Source organism: Gymnodraco acuticeps, unplaced genomic scaffold (assembly GCF_902827175.1).
Source record: "Gymnodraco acuticeps unplaced genomic scaffold, fGymAcu1.1, whole genome shotgun sequence".
Classification (NCBI taxonomy): Eukaryota; Metazoa; Chordata; class Actinopteri; order Perciformes; family Bathydraconidae; genus Gymnodraco; species Gymnodraco acuticeps.
Genome location: NW_022989983.1, coordinates 929360 through 949991, shown reverse-complemented (window position 1 = coordinate 949991; position 20632 = coordinate 929360). Strand labels below are relative to the sequence as shown.

General features: G+C 40.0%; 1 protein-coding gene across 12 annotated transcripts in view; it reads right to left on the bottom strand.

Moving 5' to 3' along the window:
- Nucleotides 1–20088, bottom strand: part of itpr1b (inositol 1,4,5-trisphosphate receptor, type 1b) — a 123911-nt gene extending 103823 nt beyond the window's left edge. For all 12 annotated transcript variants that reach the window (XM_034212164.1, XM_034212176.1, XM_034212170.1 and 9 more), the window contains exons 1-3: nucleotides 19879–20088; nucleotides 18479–18592; nucleotides 13242–13312 (exon numbers count right to left, since the gene is read on the bottom strand). In XM_034212164.1, coding sequence (XP_034068055.1) covers nucleotides 13242–13312; nucleotides 18479–18570 — 163 coding nt within the window. In that variant the 5' untranslated portion in view covers nucleotides 18571–18592; nucleotides 19879–20088. The remainder of the gene's footprint in view (nucleotides 1–13241; nucleotides 13313–18478; nucleotides 18593–19878) is intronic.
- Between the last annotated feature and the right edge of the window lie 544 nt (nucleotides 20089–20632).

Below are 20632 nucleotides of genomic sequence, written 5' to 3'. Positions count from 1 at the left end.
AAATGATGAGAAAATGGAAGTCAATTGATCTAGTTGTTATAGTACGATCATCAACAATGACAAGCAGCGCCGTGTTCTGCTTTAAAGAGGCCCTATTTGTGAAGGTAAACTTCTGTTGTTGCAATGTTGAGGTAGAATGAAGGAGTCTGGAACCGTTGTTAGCCAAAAGCACCGAGAGTTTATTGATCACAGTACATTAATTACATACGGCCGGGGAGATCACTTAGTTGCACACCGTCCCGTGTTTCACCAGCGATCTCTCTGAACCAAAAGACACAAAACATCTAACCAACACGAGGAGAGGCGGGCTTCCAGAAAGCCCGCGTATAATCAATAGCCGATGCAAGACAATGATCTGCTTGTCTCAGAGAGATGCTGCCAGGTCTCAAACCCCCCACGGATATCGGAGAAGCGTTTGACCTGTGACCTCAACCTACAGAGGGGTCTTTGAGTGACTACAAGCAGATGTTTGCAGTATCACAGACTCTAAGGAACCATAAAAGACTCTATAAACAGATCAGATGAAAATATTCTCTTACACTATTGTGCTTTTTGGGGTTTTCCCTTTCCTGTGTGTTATATAGGTTATTGTGCATGTAAATGGTCGTTAAAAGAAAAAAGGAAAAAATCCCTGTGTTCCCTCCACAGGGAGTTCCTCTCCCACACCCTCCCCCCCCCCCTGCCTCAACCGCCTCCATAGAGTGCCACGGTGACGCGTCCTAAAACCCGGAAGTAAGTTAGCATTTTACCACTTCCGGTTCCTTCGACAAAAGCAATGCAATTTCTCCATAGGATTTTGGAAAATAGCTCGAAATAAGGTCTGTGGTTGAGACGCATTGAAGAGACAGATGTTCTAATCATAAATCTATCGATTAGATTGTAAACAATTCACAGTAGAGGCACACAATACAAATATGAACCTAAAAAATGAGCAGAATAGGTCACTTGTAGAATGCATTGTTTTTGCGATAAACATTTTTTTTTGTTAAACCTCAGTTTTACTAGTTAAAAATGAAAACACCTTTAGAAAATAATCATCATCAATTGTGAAAATTCGCTGTGGATATAGTCATATGCCAATTTGGTTGATATCACCAAACCCTAGTTTAAACGGCTAAACAAGCTTTACAAGAGAGAACAATCCCATTGTCACATAATCACTTTATCAATCAATCAATGTTTATTTATATAGCCCAATATCACAAATGTTACATTTCTCTCAGTGGACTTCACAGTTTGTACAGAATATCAGTATGACAATACGACACCCTCTGTCCTTAGACCCTCTGTCCTTAGACCCTCACATCGTACAAGGAAAAACTTCCAGAGAAAACCCACAGTTTAAAGGGAACATGGGAGAAACCTCAGGGAGAGCAACAGAGGAGGGATCCCTCTCCCAGGACGGACAGACGTGAAATAGATGCCGTGTGTAAATTGAAAAGATAATACATTTGCAACATAGGTAGTCCAAATGTTTGGAAATGCATGTGTGTATAATAGGAAGATGAATCCACGAGGATATCCATCCAGGACCTATGATCCAGGACTTTAGCCATTAGGACACACCTTTTATTGTCATTACACAGTACAGGTACTATGTAACAAAATGGTTTCTCTGCATTTGACCCATCCTAGTGTTAGGAGCAGTGGGCTGCCATTATGAACGGCGCCCGGGGAGCAGTGTAGGGAACGGTGCCTTGCTCAGGGACACCACTTGGTCTTGCCGGGACTTGAACTGGTGACCTTCCAGTTGCCAAGCCAAGTCCCCATTCAACTGAGCACTCCCCATTTAATATAGTATGCTATATTTATATCCTCCATTTTATACACTCTTTGTTAGTGTTGAAATGTGGCCTGTCAAAGCCGGAAAAGCCCGGTTGTAAATAATCACATTAACGATGGCTCCTTTCCATTAAGTGACAGAGTGAGCCAATATGCCCTGGAACCGGCTCACCTAAATGGAATGCAGCCGTTATTGTTTTTAAAAATCCACCTGTGCTTTTCCTGCTTTGGCCAGTCAAAATATTACATTACATTGCATTTAGCTGACTCTTTTATCCAAAGCGACTTACAGTGCATTCGACCAAGAAGATACAAACTAGAAGAAAACAGAATCATATAAGTACATCAGGTTTCATAGAGCCAAAACATTTCAAATGCTACTCAACAGGCTTTAGATAAGCCAGTCCTTTGTTAGTATATAAGTGCTTTGTTAGTAATTCTATCGCTCGAAGTGGAGTCGAAAGAGATGAGTTTTCAGTCTGCGCCGGAAGGTGTGTAAACTTTCTGCTGTCCTGGTTTCAATGGGGAGCTCATTCCACCATCTTGGAGCCAGGATAGCAAACCCACGTGTTTTTGCTGATGGGAACTTGGGTCCCCCTCGCAGTGCGGGTGCAGCGAGCCGTTTGGTTGATGCAGAGCGGAGTGCACGTGCTGGGGTGTACGGTTTAACCATGTCCTGGATGTAGGAAGGGCCAGATCCATTCTCAGCATGGTAAGCAAGTACCATTGTCTTGAAGTGGATTCTAGCAGTTACCGGAAGCCAGTGAAGGGAGCGGAGGAGCGGAGTGGTGTGGGAGAATTTAGGAAGGTTGAAGATCAAACGAGCCGCTGCATTCTGGATGAGCTGCAGAGGTCGGATGGCACATGCAGGTAGACCAGCCAGGAGGGAGTTACAGTAGTCTAGGCGTGAGATGACGAGAGCCTGGACCAGAACCTGAGTCGCTTTCTGAGTCAGCTGGGGACGTATCCTCCTGATGTTGTAAAGAGTGTATCTGCAGCAGCGGGTTGTAGCAGCGATGTTTGCAGTGAAGGACAGTTTGTTATCTAGGGTCACACCCAGATTCCTTGCAGGAATATCCATTGAGAATGTTTTATTTATTATCGTTTCCCGTGATTCAATGAAAAGAGAAGCGTCCATGGCATGGTACAGTAAAGATACTTTTTGCCTACAATCCCGTGTTTGTCACATTTAATGGATGTGAAAGAATTTCGATATGTCACATCTGTCCTTGACAACTCTATTTGTCTGCTATGAGAATGGGGATTTGGTTTAAGAAAGATATTAATATTTCAGAACAGAGGTTGTCACAGAAATACTGAATAAACCTCTCCTCGATCTCAGAGATCCTTGATTGTAGCACGAGAATTTTATAGCTTGATTTCTATTAGTGATAGTTAAGAAAGAATTGCATTTCATTTGTATATAAAATTATCACGTCTTGGTGAACAAATCAAATCTTTGTTTTGGTTTTATGTAGGAAAAACTTGTTGGTATTTTAAGCAGAGTACCCAATAAAGAAGAAGTATAGAAAAAGCACCAAATAAATTAAACATTAATATGCACCAACATCTACTTTAATTTCCAAGCAACACATGTATTCTTGGTGTACGTTAGCTGTAGTTCCAAGCATTGTGTACATAGTGTCTGCTGTATTTTAAGTAGCTTCCCTACACTGCAACATATTTATCAGTAATGTCCTTCGAGCTGAAAGAAATGTAATAATTCATAGATACTTTTGCATACTCCGTTTTCCTAAAAACAGGGCTCACCTGGATTCTTCCAGTTTCTTATTATAATTATCTTTCCAACCATTCAACAGGTCTGAATAACGCCTGTGGCTCGACAGTGACAAGTCATTTGTGGGTCTTAGGGAACAAGCCTTTGGCAATGCTCAAAGTTGGTCCGGCTGTTGTTTCATAGTTTATGAACCTTTAGCCAATAGTTCAGTGTCAGGTGAGCTGCAGCACTTCCACCCTTTGCTGTCCCTGAGCTGCTATTAATACTCAACAAGGATGTTCTGGTTCACTCATTAGGCCTTAATAAGAGAGGTGGGATAAGTCATGTCCTACCTAGGAGTCCTTTGAATACAGATTGAACTCATAGTTGTTCTGTCATTTCTAAATGTGCCTTTAAGAGGGCCTAGTGTGCTTTTGTGGGTTGTCCCTTACCTGTTGTGTGTTACATAGGTTTTTGAGCATGTCAATTGTCTGCAAGGCTAAGACTCCCAAAGATCATGCTTGAGGGAGTTTCTTTACTTGCGTAAAATTGTGATATCACTATGTAACACTCACGCTTCTATTGGTGTGTCAGATAGAGCAGAGGTTCCCAACCTTTTTTCCCAAGAGCCCCCCCAAATGACTCCTGTTGGGCGCGCAAAAGCGGTAATTAAAGTTTAAAAGTCTCAAATGCTACAACTACTGTCACAAACTGGATGAATGTGAAGTATTTTGTTAAAGGAGGATGAAAGCGTAATTAAAGAGCACTATTGGAGTGACTTTGATGGTTATTGGACTCAGGATTAGTTCATTTGGATTCCCGCTGTATGAAGAAATTAAAGGACGGCGCAAGTGGAAACAATTCACAAAGGGATTACTGTTTAAAACACATGCTCAAAGTAAACCGGATTTTGCCGATGTGTTTATGTGGATTCAAAAGTCGTAAATAATCTACAAAATGGAGGAGACCGATCTGATCGGAGCAACTGTGACAAATAATCCAACTGAAACCGGCATGGACAATGACCGTTTTAAAAATGTGCTTATCCAGCAAAGCCTGGTTTGGACACTTTACGGGAAGAAGAAACATTTCTATCAAAGAAAGAATTATACATTTCTGTCTTTTTATGCCTTTAATAGCTACTAAGTTCAATTTGTATTCAAATTAATTAATCAATTACTTTTTATATTTTATTGTAATGTAGAGACAAGGTTTTTAGTGACAATCATGTATTGCCTTACAATTATATGTAAAAAAGTAAAGTAAAAAAAAAAAAAAAGTCTAAATATGATATTTGGCCTCAAATCATCTGAGGCCTGGCGCCCCCTCTGCGCGCCCCCCAGGTTGGGAACCACTGAGATAGAGGGTGAAAAGAGGTGCTGCAGCACAGACAGTATGAGAAAAATTAAGACCTTTTTGAACATTAAAGCATGGAGACATGCAGGGTTGGGTTGTAACGGAATACATGTAACAGCGTTACGTAATCAGAATACAAAAATCAAGTAACTGTATTCAGCTCGCGTTACATTTGAAAAACGAGTAATCTGATTACAGTTACTTTCGTAAACCTGAAGTGAATACATTTTGGAATACTTATTGGAATTATTGGTGGAGGATTTCCTCACAACATTTAATATTCATTACTAAAGGTACAGCCGAATCATTCCAGCGCACAAAACCTATTACCGCCGCAGATGGACCAAAAAAGGTAGCGTTTGAAAAAAAAGGGGCGGGTCCTCTCAGTGAAAGAATAACAACGAAACATGGAGGAACACAAGTCTGCGTTTAAGTCGTGTGTGTGTAGAGGTGTGTGTGGTTAAAACACATCAGCCTGCGGTCGCTCTTTAGCCTTATGATTCTGAAGGTAAACACAGCGAAGGCGGTGCGTGAAAGGCACTGCGCGCTCCTCTTCTCAAAGGCTGAGTTAACCCTCCCGCTGCCTCCTGGTGCTGCAGAGATTTCATGAAGTAAAGGAGGTGTTCCTTCTATAAAACAGCTGCGGGCAGCAGATACTGTGAGTGTCACGGACATGAATACATAGATCAAGGCAGACTGGTGCACACACTCTCCTGTTTTGCCAATCCGGTGCTTAAACAAATATAGCTCCACACCCCTGGCCGTAATGTCCTTAAAATTATGTCCGAGTTCGACATTTTAATTCATGGCCTGCCAACACTGGCAGGACAGAAGGCGACACGCCCGTTCTAAGCCGTGTCCCTCACTCCTCACATCCCAAGCTGCATCCCCAAAAAGTTTATTATGTTGTTGCATCGTTTCAGATGTGATGTTTCAGTTGTGCTCTTGATAAACCATTAAAACAGTAAAAACACGTTCAGTTTCCTTTTGCTTTTTGTGTCTCCTGTTCACCAAAACATACATCTGTGATGGAAAAAGAAAGTAATCCAAAAGTAATCTAAAAGTAATCTGATTACGTTACCTTACCTTTACCTTTTTTAAAACACGTAACTGTAACTGTATTCGGATTACTTTCAGAGTAATTGATTACATTTACAAAGTAACCCTCCCAACCCTGGAGACATGTCACAGTAGAGACACAGAACACAATTAAGAGACAGGAAATTAGCATAATATGTACTCTTTAATAATAAATGTGGGAACAGTGAAAATGAGGGACCAAGCATTGTTCATTATTCAGTGTTGAATATCAAACAAGTTCTACTTTAGGTTCTGCTTTTGCTTTGTCACGCTCATGCGAGGACTTAAAGGGCCAATAGCACGTTTATTCCGGGTTACTGTTACTGCTACTGTCTGGTGTGAAACCACAGCTTTGAATATGATTTGAATAGCTCAGTTGGAAACCAACGTGTGTTTCGTTTGATCCACAACTGACAAGGCCGTGTAAGGATCTATACAAGAGTTTTATCATCCAGTCTATAGAAGTCATGGTGGTTCAGAAAACTAGCATGTATGCATCTGAATGCAGAGGGCAAGGCAGCCAGCAGCAGATAGCAGAGAGTAGCAGCTTGCATACCTTTAGAGCACGAGCTGTAGTATAGAATATTTGGTACGGCCATATTTGGGATTAAATAAATCATTACAGAAAGATATCCTAACCGCTTGACCTATCCAAGTTTCTAAGATAGGAAATCCTATAACAGAAGCAATCCCTAAACTCATGGTTGCGTCCTATGCTATTTTAAGAAATAGATCAATAGAATTGGGAGGGATGAAACCCTCTTCAATGGTCACACATGCAGAGCACACAGCACACAGTGACATTTGGCCTCTGCATTTAACCCATCCTAGCACCAGGAGCAGTGAGCAGCTATTGCACAGCGCCCGGGGAGCAATGGGAGTGGGGGGGGGGGAAGGGGGATGTCCGGTGCCTTGCTCAAGGGCACCACAGCAGGGCCCAGGAGGTGAACTGGGACCTCTCCAAGTAGCACTCCACACTCCATATTTAGGTCTGTTCGGGGACTTGAACCGGCGACCCTACGGCTCCCAGTCGAAGCCCCTACTGCCTGAGCCAATCTTAACAATAATTGTAAAAGGAATTCTGTCCTGCCTGCATCTGTGTCTTTGCTGCATCAAAAAAGGGGAATAGTTTTGAAAATGATGACAACCAATGGAAAGACAAATAAAAAAGTATATCAACAACGATTATCCATCTTCCTGCTGATTTTCAACACAGATTCTTTGTTTACACTTCATCATATTAGGACATTCGAGTCAATAGTCGTTTTAATGCACTCCAAACTAATGTCCGTCGTCCGAGGGACAACCTTGTTAGTCCAAAGTCCTGGCGTTACCTACGATTTTATAGAAAATGAATGATCGTACCAGCTTTTTCAGAATTTCCATGACATCCTTTTATTAAGCACATGAATTGTACTCCATTAAAACCTAAGCACTTCTGTCGGTTAAGCTATCATATTACTGGCAAATGCATTTCCTAGTGGATAACAAATGGACACTCTTGTATTAACCATATATAATCCATCTTTGCAGCAGAGCGTACAGTAGTGACTCATTTACTATAAAAAAAAAGGTAAATAGAGATGTTGTTTTTGTTTACTTCATCTACCCCGCGCTGTGCTCCAGTTTGTAACCTTTTAGCTCATGGTTTGGCCTAGATGAAAAAAGGCTGCTTTGTGGTTAATATGTATCGCAGAAAGCAAATTCTATGTAGGTCAATCATCACTTTAAATGAACAAAGAAAGAGCTTCTCCTTGAAATTCACTCTAACATTATTAAAAAATAATCATGTTGACAAGGCGGTAATTGAGACAACACTAACATGAAATTCAGTACAGTCCTTTCTGAGTCAAACGCTACCTTTTTTGGTCCATCTGCGGCGGTAATAGGTGTTGTGCTCTGTGATGATTCGGCTGTACCTTTAGTAATGAATATTAAATGTTGTGAGGAAATCTTTCCACCAATAATTCCAATAAGTATTCCAAAATGTATTCACTTCAGGTTTACGAAAGTAACTGTAATCACTCGTCAACTGGTCATGCATTGATCAAGCTCCAGCAGGGCTCATAGCCATGTTCAAACATCAAGGTAGGCCTTATGTTTTGACAGCCATGTTAGTGTTGTCTCAGTTCTTGGAAAAATCCATGGGCAATAATCCTGTTTCCGATGAAAAGCCAGACTCTGCGCCTGCTATTAACCAACGAGCAGAGTGGACTCACTGGAGCTGAACAGTCACATGACCAGGGCTCATGCTGAGATAATGAACCAATCAACACATCAATAAGTCCAGGTGTGCTTAGCAGAGATTTCACTCCATGCAGTACAGTCCTTTCTGTGGTATGTATGTGTACAGGCTTGACTCTCAGGTGGTGTTCTACTGGACCACAAACTATTGAAAATCCATAATAAAACCCCTTTGGATGTGCTGCAATCCAACGCAACAATTACCATTCAGTTCAGCACTTTTCTGCTCAACAAAAATTCTCTCAAAATATTTCATTTCATCACCAATGCTATCCTCTCCTTCAGCTACGCTAAGGCAGCGTCTACTACTGGGACATTTGGAATTCATCATAAGGGCTGTGTGAGGTGGAGAAAATCAGATATCAGGATATTTATATTCAATATATTCACTTCTAAAACGTACTTTTGACCATGGATATGTATTATTTGTATGCTGTCTCTTTATTCAACAAGTAAGCTTACTCTTTTATTGTTTGCCTTTCCTCTGCTATGTCACTGTTGCTGTTATTCTGTAAGTTTTCTGACGCATTTCTGATCAGATGTTTGGTCATATACATGGACATGGATACTGTGATACAAATATATTGTTTGTTGACCATTGTTGCTTTCACAAAGTACTTGTTTGATCATAATGGGAATGTAAAGTCTAAGTTGTAAAGGAAAATAATAAAACAGATGGAGAGTCTGGTAACTTCAGTAATGACTGTAATGCAAACTGCATCCACAGCACTATGCAGGACTGATATATATGAGAAATGTACCAAAGGCTCTTCTAAAACAGAAATGAATAACTTCAAATCAATATAACTTGGCTGTACATAAACATCTTTAATTAAGATATCCCAGATATATTGGGTGCCATAACTCTAATGCTGCTTTCTTATGTGGACACTGGATTTGACCTTTGGAAGCTGAGACATATTTCACGTAAACAAAGGTGTTGGTAAATACAGATGGATGTTTATTTTTAGTTGAAAACAATAGAATACAAGGAAAACAATGTATTAGTACGATGAAAATAAAATACTCCATTAACCAGTTGAGCCCTGAGCCTGTTTTTCAGGCCTCAGGCTCGAAAATGACATGCCCAGAACAAATGACTAACTTCACTTCTAAAAGGAGTAAATTAATAATCTTTTTTCTCAAAGCAAGGTTACACCTGTGAGTTGGATGTAGAAGATTGAACATAGTAAACAAATGTAAATGATAGTGTCCGTCCAAAAATAAACCATTACTTATAGTGAAAACCACCCTTGGATGATGGGATAGTAGACTAAAAGCTTTAGGAATCCAAACTATAACATATAATAAGTACCCTGTATCAAGATTGATGCAACACAAGTGACATTTGACCTTTTTAGAGCGATTTAGACAAAAAATAAACGCTTCTGGGGTCATTTGGGTGCATTTTCCATATCTCTGGCCCCCCTCGGTCGATTTTGATGATTCACATCTCTTTTTAACCGTTAGCCAATAGAATCGAGGGGAAGTTCCTAAAATCCATCTAAACATTACCCGTTGGTGAATGAGTGATGCGTAGCCAGAATACCCAAAACAGGAAGCTGTCATACACTCTCGTAGCAGCCAATATGAAATCTCCGTTATTGACATAAATATGAAGATGGATTATTATCAGTAATAATTTCAAAGTGACACAGACACATTGGATTAACCTTCAGTAAACGCTTTTATCGTTTGAATGCCAATTTTCTATTGACTTTTCTTGTTTAGTGTTCAGTATTTCTTTAGGGCTCTTCTCAATTAAAGACCCTTACAATGGTGTTAAGTCTGACCCCCCCCCCCCCCCCCCCCCCCCTCATACACAGCGACACCCCTGAATACATGCAAATCAAAAAGTCAGGAAAGCTGAGGCAAATCAACAATAGAAGTGCACCGGGTCTCCACAAAAACAAAATATATTGTATTTTTAGCCACAGAGCTGCTAGCTAATCTGTGCCGATCACGCCGTCAGGTTAGAGCCGGTTATTAGACGTTAAGATGTAATGACAGGCTGCTGTCACGGACCTGATACTTAACTCTGACTGGGACTACCATCAGAAACACTCCATGTGGTGCAAGCATTGTGCCCTGACAACAAAACAGAGTCTTGTTCAATGAGGCAAAGTAAATGTAAAAAACGTGTGCCCTCTGGTTGGGAAATTCTTCAACCTAAGTCATAAAATGAAAATGTCTATCTTTATCGAAAAGCTAGAAGTGCCCAGTCAATTTATAATGAATGTTTGGGCAATTGCACCACATGACAGGATAGAGGTGATCATTTAGGAGGGATTCCCAGTAGTTTTCTTTCTGTTAAACAGGTTTGTTTTACTTTAAGTATGCACCACAACACCAAGTCAAATTCCTCGTACGTGTTAACCGACCGGTAATAAACCTGTTTCTGTTTCAGATGCTGATTCAGTACTGTCGCTTTGTTTTTACAAACGTATTCAACCATTTGAAATAGAATATATCCATTTTAGTCTCAGTGGGGTTTTGATATAGGAAAGGAGAGATTGTATATAGGCTAAATCCAACAAATGCTATGTCGGGGAGCATTCTGTCTGTGAAAGATGTCTCTATTGCCCTTTTTTCAAGCTAAATAACCACTAGCTTTTAGTAGTTTCTGCATTTTTTTAACGAATACGTTTCTTCAAAATGAGAAAAATATATACTGATACTTAAAGGTGGGTTATGTAATTGTGGAGAAACCAGCTCGAGTGCGCTAGAATTTGAAAGTACACAACCGAAAAAAATCTGCCACTTCCTTCAGACTTCCTCACAGAGCCCCTCCTCCAACACACACGAACGCACACATGACCAATGAGGGCACGGGATAAGTTTGTAAGGCTGACAGGCAGGTAGGCCATCCAGTTACTTTAGCCGGGCCGGCTCAGATGATTGGTCGTGCTTTTTACAGCGCCACGGCTTCCACAGGTGACATTTTTTAATGTATTTATTGTCAAAGCATTTCATTTATTCATTGTATCGGGATGTTAAGAGAATTCCATGGAATATAACAAGTGTTTCTGAAGTGAATGACATACCCCACCTTTACATTTATCTCGGTTTTATCATGTATTCAAAGCTAGCCAGGTCAAAATAATCTGAAAAGGCTAAATGATATACAACTAAGTTAGTTTCACAGTCAGTGAGTCTGTGTGCGCATGTTCCTGTTCCTTGTGACCATCAATCTAGAGTACCAATTATGACAATGACAGGGACATGAAAAATAAGGTCCTTCATTGTTTCCGACAGAAAATAAAAGGTCAATTTAATGTCATCAATTTGGAAAGTGCACTGTTCCAAGTAAATGGAAATTGGCAGTTGTGTTATTTCACTCCTGACTAATTCACTTAAAACTTATTTTGGAAACCTGCCAACATATATATGGAAATGTATTTGTTAGGAAGTGGCAGCCAATGATGTTAGGCTATTAGTGTCTACTATATTAGCTGCACCTGTTGTCAGCAGGCCAGATAATCATATATTTATTTTACGACTGATGACAGGGTCAGAATTTTCCATAAAACTGCACAATTTATCCTTCCTGTCTTATGTCAGACAGCTGTTGGTCGTGTAACTGCGTGCCAAATGTTCTTTTAAGACAGATATCTGAAAGCAACAAAGGTCATTGGCATTTAAGCTAACAAATGATCATGTCAAGCTCTATTTCAAATGCAGGCCTCAAACCAGATAATATGCAAACTAAGCATCTCAAAACGGTTTTAGGAAACACAATATATTTCACAACACAGGGATGCACCTTTCAGTGGAATGCGAGAGTAAATGAATGTGTGGTTGATAATCGTCTAAGAGCATTTTTTTTTTTATCTGGTGAACAAAAACCGCCTTTAATAATTCAAGCAGATCTGAAAAAGAAATGGGCCCTTACCCAGCAGAGCTAAAAATACAACAGCAAAATAAATAAATCTGAACCAAACAACCCTTGCGAAATGCAATCAACAACATGAGGAACAACAAATCAAAAAGACGCCCAACTGAAATGACATAAGCCCGTTACTATGGACTGTTCTTGCCTTAAAGGGGCCCTTGAATACTCGTGCAGGTTCACAATTGTATGTTGTGCCTCTACTGTGACATGTTTAAAAAAGGTATTTATTCTTCTTCGCAGCACCTCTTTTCACCCTCTGTCTAAAACCAGAGCCCAGTCTGCTCTGATTGCTTAGCTGGCACATAATGAGTTGATATGTTTGTAGAAGAATTCAGATTCAGGTGTATTGAGAATGAAGAAAACAAGTCTACAACCAAACCTGCAGCTTGTTGTTTTGAATGCGACAACAATAAACAAAGGTATGCGGAGGGGTTTCGAAAAAGTAAAAATGTTGATAGATCTTTTCCGGGAATCGGTCCGGTTGAGTGGCAGTTAAAACCCAGATTAACAACAACGACAAATGTGAGGTCTGTTGTTAAAGGAGTTCTTGGAGGCTTGCACAATCAATGTAGGAGCAGCTGTCAGGCCAGCTAGTATGATCAGATGTTAGCTTGGAGATATTGACCTTTGACAAATCATTTAACAGCATAGGCACTATCATTGTTTTTCCCTTCAATGTTTTGGAATCAGATACTCCAGAGCTGCTTTTATAACTCCTAAACTTCACCTGACCTGTCTGATAACACCAAACACCACATAGGAAAATAAATATGGAGGTTAAAGGAGACATTATGCTCCATTTTAGTTCATATTTGTATGTTGTGCCTCTACTGTGACATGTTTACATACTTTAATGTTTAAAAAAGGTCATTATTGTTTCCTCTTTTCACCCTCTGTCTGAAACCAGAGCCCAGTATGCTCTGATTGGTTAGCTGGCCAGCTCTATTGTGATTTGCTAACCGCCACCAATAGAAGGGTTAGAGTTGCATGTTGATGTCACTATGTTACAGAAGTAAACAAAGGAGTCCAATCGCAACAATAACTTTGACCTAATCTTCTGAAAAAAGAAGAATTACCACAGATACAGTTGTGAAACGCTCAACTTTCTGAAAATCCTGACATTTACAATAGATATCAAGATCAATAACCGAGTTGATTTTGAGGCCTTACCTCTGAATTTCTTGGGTGGGTTGTTGAGGTCTCCAGTGTCGGGTTGCACCACACAGCGGTCATCCACAAGCCTGGGGACACAGCCATCATTAGGATGAGTCAATCACTCAAAACAAATGCCATTACAAATGTAACAATACACCCTCTAAAAGCATGATAAAACCATTATAATCCTTGTGCTAATTATGCTATGAGGTTAATAACTTAGAAGTACCCTTACAATCTAATGCTGTCTACTTTTCTACTAAGAAATTGAAAAGGAAGTATAAAGTTTCTAATCTGATATACTCAAGCAATTTTGACCACTATCCAATTACAGAAAGATAAACAGATGGACAACAGTACAATTACTAAGTGTGTTTACAGCATTTTAACATGGGAGAGGTCCAAGGTCTTAATATTGTTCCAGCTTTCTGGGACTAATGGATCGAAGGGTTGTTAACAGTATTACTAACACCTGTTAGTACAGCTATGTCCAGTCATAATGTCGGCTGGGAAAAAGTCCAACTGAATTACACAATTCACACTTATTTTATCACGTTGGAGACACAGGCGAAGTCTCATCTAATATTTAAGATTTGGCAGCAACTCTCCAAGACAGGAGTTCAGTGTGATAAACGTAACCTTGTAAATATCTGCAACATCACTGAAATAGTGCCAAACACCTCATGGAAGGAGGATTTCTGAATTTCATGACGCAAGTGAACAGGTTTCTTGTAAGTTCTGCTTATAAAACTAATATAGTGTGTATTATGAAAGGATTTACGTCATAGGAGAAACTCCCAACCAAGGAGTGAGAGGTGGAAAATAAAGATTTCTGAACTTGGTCACAAGCAGATTGCAAAATCATTGTTTTTTCCGAGTACCTTTTCCCCATCGACTACCTCACCTTGTATCTACAAATATAATAATATGTAGGTAAAAGACATATATTTTTGGAATAGCTCAATCACACCAGGCATTTGAGGGGAAACCGATCAGAGTACTATCAGATAGTAGAGCAGCAAAGAAAACACATATCAGTAGGATGCGTTGGCCAGTCAGTAACGTCTTTTTATAGCTCATGCAGTAAACTCTGCACTGCAGAAACTCTGTGATGCTGAAGGAAGAAAAGACATCGGTGAGAGAGACTCCTCTGAAAGGGAGGAAGAGTCGTAGCCTTGATCGCATCGAGGCACTGATGGGCCAAGGGCCAAAAGGGAGAGGAGCCTCAGTGGACATCTGTGTCCAAAGTCAAGGAGAAAGCTCCTCTTGCATTCTGGGATACAACAACATGGCCGTATATAGAGTGGATTAGTCCACTAGGTAATAAACAGAAGTATCTCTTTAAATATATGGATTTATCGATTATCATTTGTATTACGACATGGCCTCAATGATTCTTCTTAGGACATTCTGCCACCAACACCTCATTTGAATGTATATTCAATTATTTATTTTTTAATACAACTGATATTTGTATGGACCCAAGCCAGTGGAAGAACAAACCCCTCTGCACTTTTATTAAGACTGCACTTTGTCAATTAAAATGCAGTTTCCCATGTTGTACTGTGTATGGTGAGTAGGGCTGCACGATATTGGAAAAAACTGACATTGCGATATTCTCTTCCCCTGCGATATGAAAAAATACAGGAATTGAAGAAAAGACAGTTTTTTTGTCCGCAAACCATCCTTTCTTGAACTTTGATGCTATAAAATTGGTATTTTTTTAACGATATTTAACCGGATGAAGGATTTTAGTCACGGACTTCTGGATATTAAGTTATCAGAGCAACAAGCTGAGCTAGCTCGGTTATCCTGCTGTGATCTGATCAAGAATGATTGTGATCGGTGGTTTGCTGTGCATGCAGAGCCCGCATGTCACTCACTCACGTACTCCTGACATGAGAGCGCACGTTTTCCTTTTGTAGCAAGCAGCAAAATAATTGTAACATGACGTGTTTGAGTTCATTTGCCTACTTAATATCACACGTCCTAAAAAAATAAATAAAAATAAGTCCTGCATGCCCATAACGCGATTATCGTCACGACACGAAATATCGTGCAGCCCTAATGGTGAGTGTTATTTTATTTACACTTGTATGTGTCAATTTAATGGACAATAAATAATTCTGTATCTGAATCTATTTAGGTGACGCTTTTATCCAGAGTGACTAATGTAGACTTCAATATTGTAGACATGCCTCCGGGAGCAAATTGGGGTTATGTATTTTTTCCAAGGACAGCTTGACGTGTTGACAGAAGGGGGAGGGGTCAATCTGCTGATTGGTAGACGCCTATCTATGCCCGGTGCAATAGTTGCCTGATTAGTTACAACAACAAAATATGTTGTATTGCCACAACATAATGTTTTCTTCTGCCTCTCAAATATGGAGATTTTCTTATTTTCTCGTAATATAATTATATTAAGGTGAATTTAAGATTAGGTTATAAAAGACTTCCCCATTGGACTTTCTGGAACCGAGCTGGACATTTTCTTACTATTCCCTACGCTTATTAACCAATTGATCTAAAAATTAATCGATGCTGAAAATCTGTATCTTAAGACATATCGCTTTTCAAAATCATTCATCTCCTCTGCACTCAAACTTTGAATTTTTTTATTATTTATTTATTGTGATGCTATGAACTATTTATCGTGTAAATTGGAACGATCCACACCCAGGCTCCCGGGTGTTTCTGTGTGCTTTCATCCTGTATGTTCCTGCCTGTGTACGTGACATAAGCTGCTCATAACCAAGTGCCCCTTGCAGGATTAATACAGTTTGATTGATTGATCCTATCTTCCTAACATCAACACACATGGTGCTATCCTCAGCTAACCAGCGGCGGTGCAGGTGGCAGCAGCCGTCTCTCAGGGGACACATCCAGTGTGCTGACAGCTAATGAAACACCTACAGTATACACAACGGGGCTATTTATAGATCCGTCCTCTACGCTTCTCTCGTTCACACCGAGTGCTCACAGCAGAGGTGGGTGGGGGGGGGATTGATTACTAGACAAAACAACACTAGATCGGAAATCTGACAAATGAGCTCTGTCATGGTGGCAGTCCTCAAAGCTGTTGTTGCCATGGTGGGTGACGCAATCAGTAAGCTGGATGGATCATGAGAGAGGAAGAGGAGAGCTGCACGGTGTGAAGGGTGGTAAATAGAAAAGTGACATGGCAGGAGGAGGAAGATTTCAGCACTTGGGGGGAGGATGGGATAACATGAATGCTGTGCCCTTCTTCACCTTGCAGGAAGGAAAACAAACAAATAGCAAAGAGAAAGCTAGATGCAACAAAATGAAATCTGAAAAATGGAGGCTGACATGTCGGATATATCTTTAATTTGATTTCTGTAGTGACTTTCTAATTGCATGCCAAGATAAGCCCAATTTGCACATAATGGGGCATGAAGGAAGACGTCAAGTATAGTAAATGGTGCCCAGCATGAAGCAGAAGGAGACCGGTTCATTTGAAGCCAGACTGCAAGCTGAGCACAGAATGTCAGGGAAATAAAAGCAGTGCGGGGTGAACAGCGGGATCCATCACCTCTCAAGTAACCTTATACTTAACATATTTACATTTCTCGATGCCATCACTCTGTATTCGGCTCAATATTCAAAAATAGGACACAGATTAAGCGACATTTGAATACAGTCAAGCTACACGTTGATTAGCTGATCACAACTACACAATTGTACATGTATGGGGTAGTCACTGACTTTAAGGTTGAATAGACAAGCCTCATCTGTTTCTGCTTTAAACGTTTCAATTTATTTTTCTATAGCATTTTCAGATACATACAAAACACCCAGCCCTTCCAACATGGGACAACCAGGCGTCGCTATTTTTACAAAACATGTGGAGCTGCCAAATATGATAAGTTATAAGAAACTGGGCTAAAAAAAGCTGCAATAATCTTAGAGCAGAGCAAGTAGTCTTGGCCTATCTGTGGGGAAATAAATACTTGAGCTCTTTTCCACATTCATACATGCATTACCCGTTTCCTTTTAGAACATGTTTACAGGCTTCAATGTTTTTTAAAAACACATTATTTTTCTCGAACTATCACTGTATGTACCTGTATCTACGCTCTTTCTAAAACACTTGGTTTTGGCACCTGTCTCTTTACGAGCCCCCCGAAGAAAATGCATACACCCCTTTGTATTGGATTTTAGTGTTCTTATCTATTTGATATGAATAATTGATGGACCTGTGATACTCAAATGCAGCGAGTGGTTTTTCCTAAAGAGCAGATTCAAAAATGAATGTTTAATCTTATGCTTTCTGACCGAGGCAGCCCACAGAAAACTGACAGGGTTGTCCTATTTCACAGTTTGTGGGTCGGCTGTTACTCCACTTACCCAAATGTATGTGCAAGAACAGTGAAAGAGTGAGATGTCATAATAGATCCTCTTTAAAAGATAGTGAGGCATTCTGCATTCATACATTTCTCTCTTTAACTATTAAAGGTCCCATGTCATGGCCATTTCTACTGATCATAATTCCATTGTTGAGGTCTACTAGAATAGATTTATATTGTGCAATTTTCCAAAATCACATTGGTTTCCCATACAGCACCTCTGTATAGCATGTAGTGGCCGTCTGCGAGACAGCGAGACACAGCGAAACCCAGCCCGAAACCAGCCCGAACACACACACCCGCAGCCTGGCTGGGAGGTTGTGTGTGTGCTCACACACCGACTCACAGCCTCGCCGTGTCCATTTGGGTATGGGCACGTCACTGAACCCAGGAAGAAAACAATGGAAAAAGAGAAATGTCCAACGAGGCGTTCTGGGGCAGCACAGATAGGTCTTTTCTGTGTTAGATTTGTACTCACTACAGGGTGTACTTTGAGGGTTTGTGACTCTGCAGACCGTTTACATGCAGAACAACCTTCACAAGGGGACGGGTAATAACCAGAAAAGCATGACATGGGACCTTTAACTCATGTGGATCTACTGAATTGTGAACAAAATGTTAAACTGATTTCCTTTGTTTAGCTGAAATCATTATTGATGAAAACATTATTCATTACAAGATGTGGAGGAACAAAAGGGTTATGTTTATTTACATCCATAACACTACCCGTAATATATTATTTTGTTTCGTTTCCGGTTTAACAGTTTTATCGTTGTGTATTCTGCACAGTGGGACCTTTCCTGAGACTCCCTCATTCAAGCTCATCTGGAATCCTGTGGCTGTAGTGTAAGGGGTTTTGTCACCCCATAAATAAACAAGCACACTTACCCTAAAGTGCTGATAAATCCACTGGTGGAGCCCTCGGCATAAAGGGAACAAACGTCCCCAATATGGAGGAAACTGGACATCTTGTCCGACATGTTTCCTCAGGTGTGACTGCACCTGCAAAAGATGTACACCAAAGGTCTTTAAAGCAGTCAGTACAGAAAGTGGTGCTCCATCAAACATCATTATTCAATATTTCCCTCAGCTAGTCAATTAGGTCAACAACAGAAAATGAACCACTCAATCGGAATGAATTGTCCATCTTTCATTTAGGTCCTCAATGTAGATACTAATCATTGATATGTTACAGGATGATATGCCTGAGGATTGACTTTGTAAGAAGATAATTAGCTGATTCAAAGTTATCTTTACAGCGGGGAATCCTTCATAGCTTCTAGGACACTGACTTTGCTTCTGATGGTATTTTCTGTCCAGACCATCTGATTATTTCTAAGCCCATCCTCAGAGCACCACCTAAGACTACGAGTAACAATTGCAAGAAGAACATCAACTTTAACTCAAAACAATTTACACAAGACAGTAACAACTTAGCTGTGAATCTAATCTATCTTTAAACTGGTTACTCTTTCAAATTAAAGTGTATACTCAAAAATACATAAATACCATATATGAGTAAATGTAAACTGCTTAACTTTCAGCTTATTCAAGTTGGACATATTAGTATGAAACACATGCACATCATTATTTGAAATGCAACACTGCAAAACACCTTGCTGCCAAGAAAACTACATTTGGGTTTCTCTGTACACTGAGCTATTTATTATTAGCTGTGTCGAACCAATAGGCCTACATGTACTCTACATCTTAAATGTAGGTCACCATCCTTTAGTTTGTGTCCAGGTTGACATACAACCAAGACCCCAACACCACTTAAAGAGGTCAAATGGTCAATAATAATGTGTTCTCAATTAAAAATAAACACCCAATTTGAGCATAGTTTAAGCCTGCAATTTGGCATACAATTAGTTTGCAGCCCTGTTATATCAGAAAAAAGGGTAATTAAAAAGGAAGAAAGCCTAAAGTATGCCATGTTTTTCTAAATACATGATACTTTTTGTCCATAAGAAGCTGAAGGTCATATTTTCCCAGATTCAGATGTTCCACACGAACAACTGCACTACATAAAGTTTGTAGTAGAGCCCCTTGCCACTGTAATGACATTTAAACGTTTTGGGACAGTGTTTCCTGAGATGCCAAATGAGACACAAACATGTTTCTGCTAGCTAAAACTAAATGTCAAAACGCCTCATTTCTCATAGCTCGACCTGCAACATAAAAACAGCAACAAATGAGCGCGTGGGCTCACTTCCTTGACAGGGATGCTCTCAGCTCAGTGACAAAATGAACAATGCCCGAGCTGGAAAACTATATAATGACTGTACCTGGCAGAAATGAAGGCGTCAAAGATGGACGGAGAGAGAACCGTGAGAAGAAGTGGGTCAGCACAGGATAATTTCCACCGCGCTATCCTCGGTTAAGTCCATGGTTGTGAAAGTCCAGGTGAGAGCAGGCTGAGCGGCGTTATCTCTGCTGAATGCGTCCTCGGCAACAATCTGCTTCTTACCTCCTCCACATGTCACCCAGGAAACGCCCCTTTCGTTACTATTTATACTGCCGCCCAGCTCTCTGGGTAATGTAGTTCTTTAGGACATGTAAACTGCTGTAACACACAGTGTACTGTAACTAATAATGCAAAAATAAAAAAGCATTGCTGATGGAAACAATCTTTTTTTTTTTAAATCTGATTTATTTTATGAAATTATTTATTAGCATACACACTCACTAAACACATAAAGGACAAAATGATGCAAATAAAATGCATGGGTCATTTGCAAATTGCTGAGGTTATTTATTTATTTATTTTGTTTATACTGCCGCACAGCTCTCTGGGTAATGTAGGTATTTAGGCATTTAAACTTCTGTCATTATGCAGTCCTGATAATTAATACCTAATTAATAAAAAGGCATTGCTGATAGAAAACAACATCTGTTTTACATTGGATAAGGATAAAGTTGGGGCTTTATTTAATTTAGTTTATTTCAATAAGACTACTTTATTCATTCATAGGATGAGACAAAACAACAAAGGTTATCCTCCTAATTGCAAATATGGGGTATTTGCAAGTTGCTAGGCAA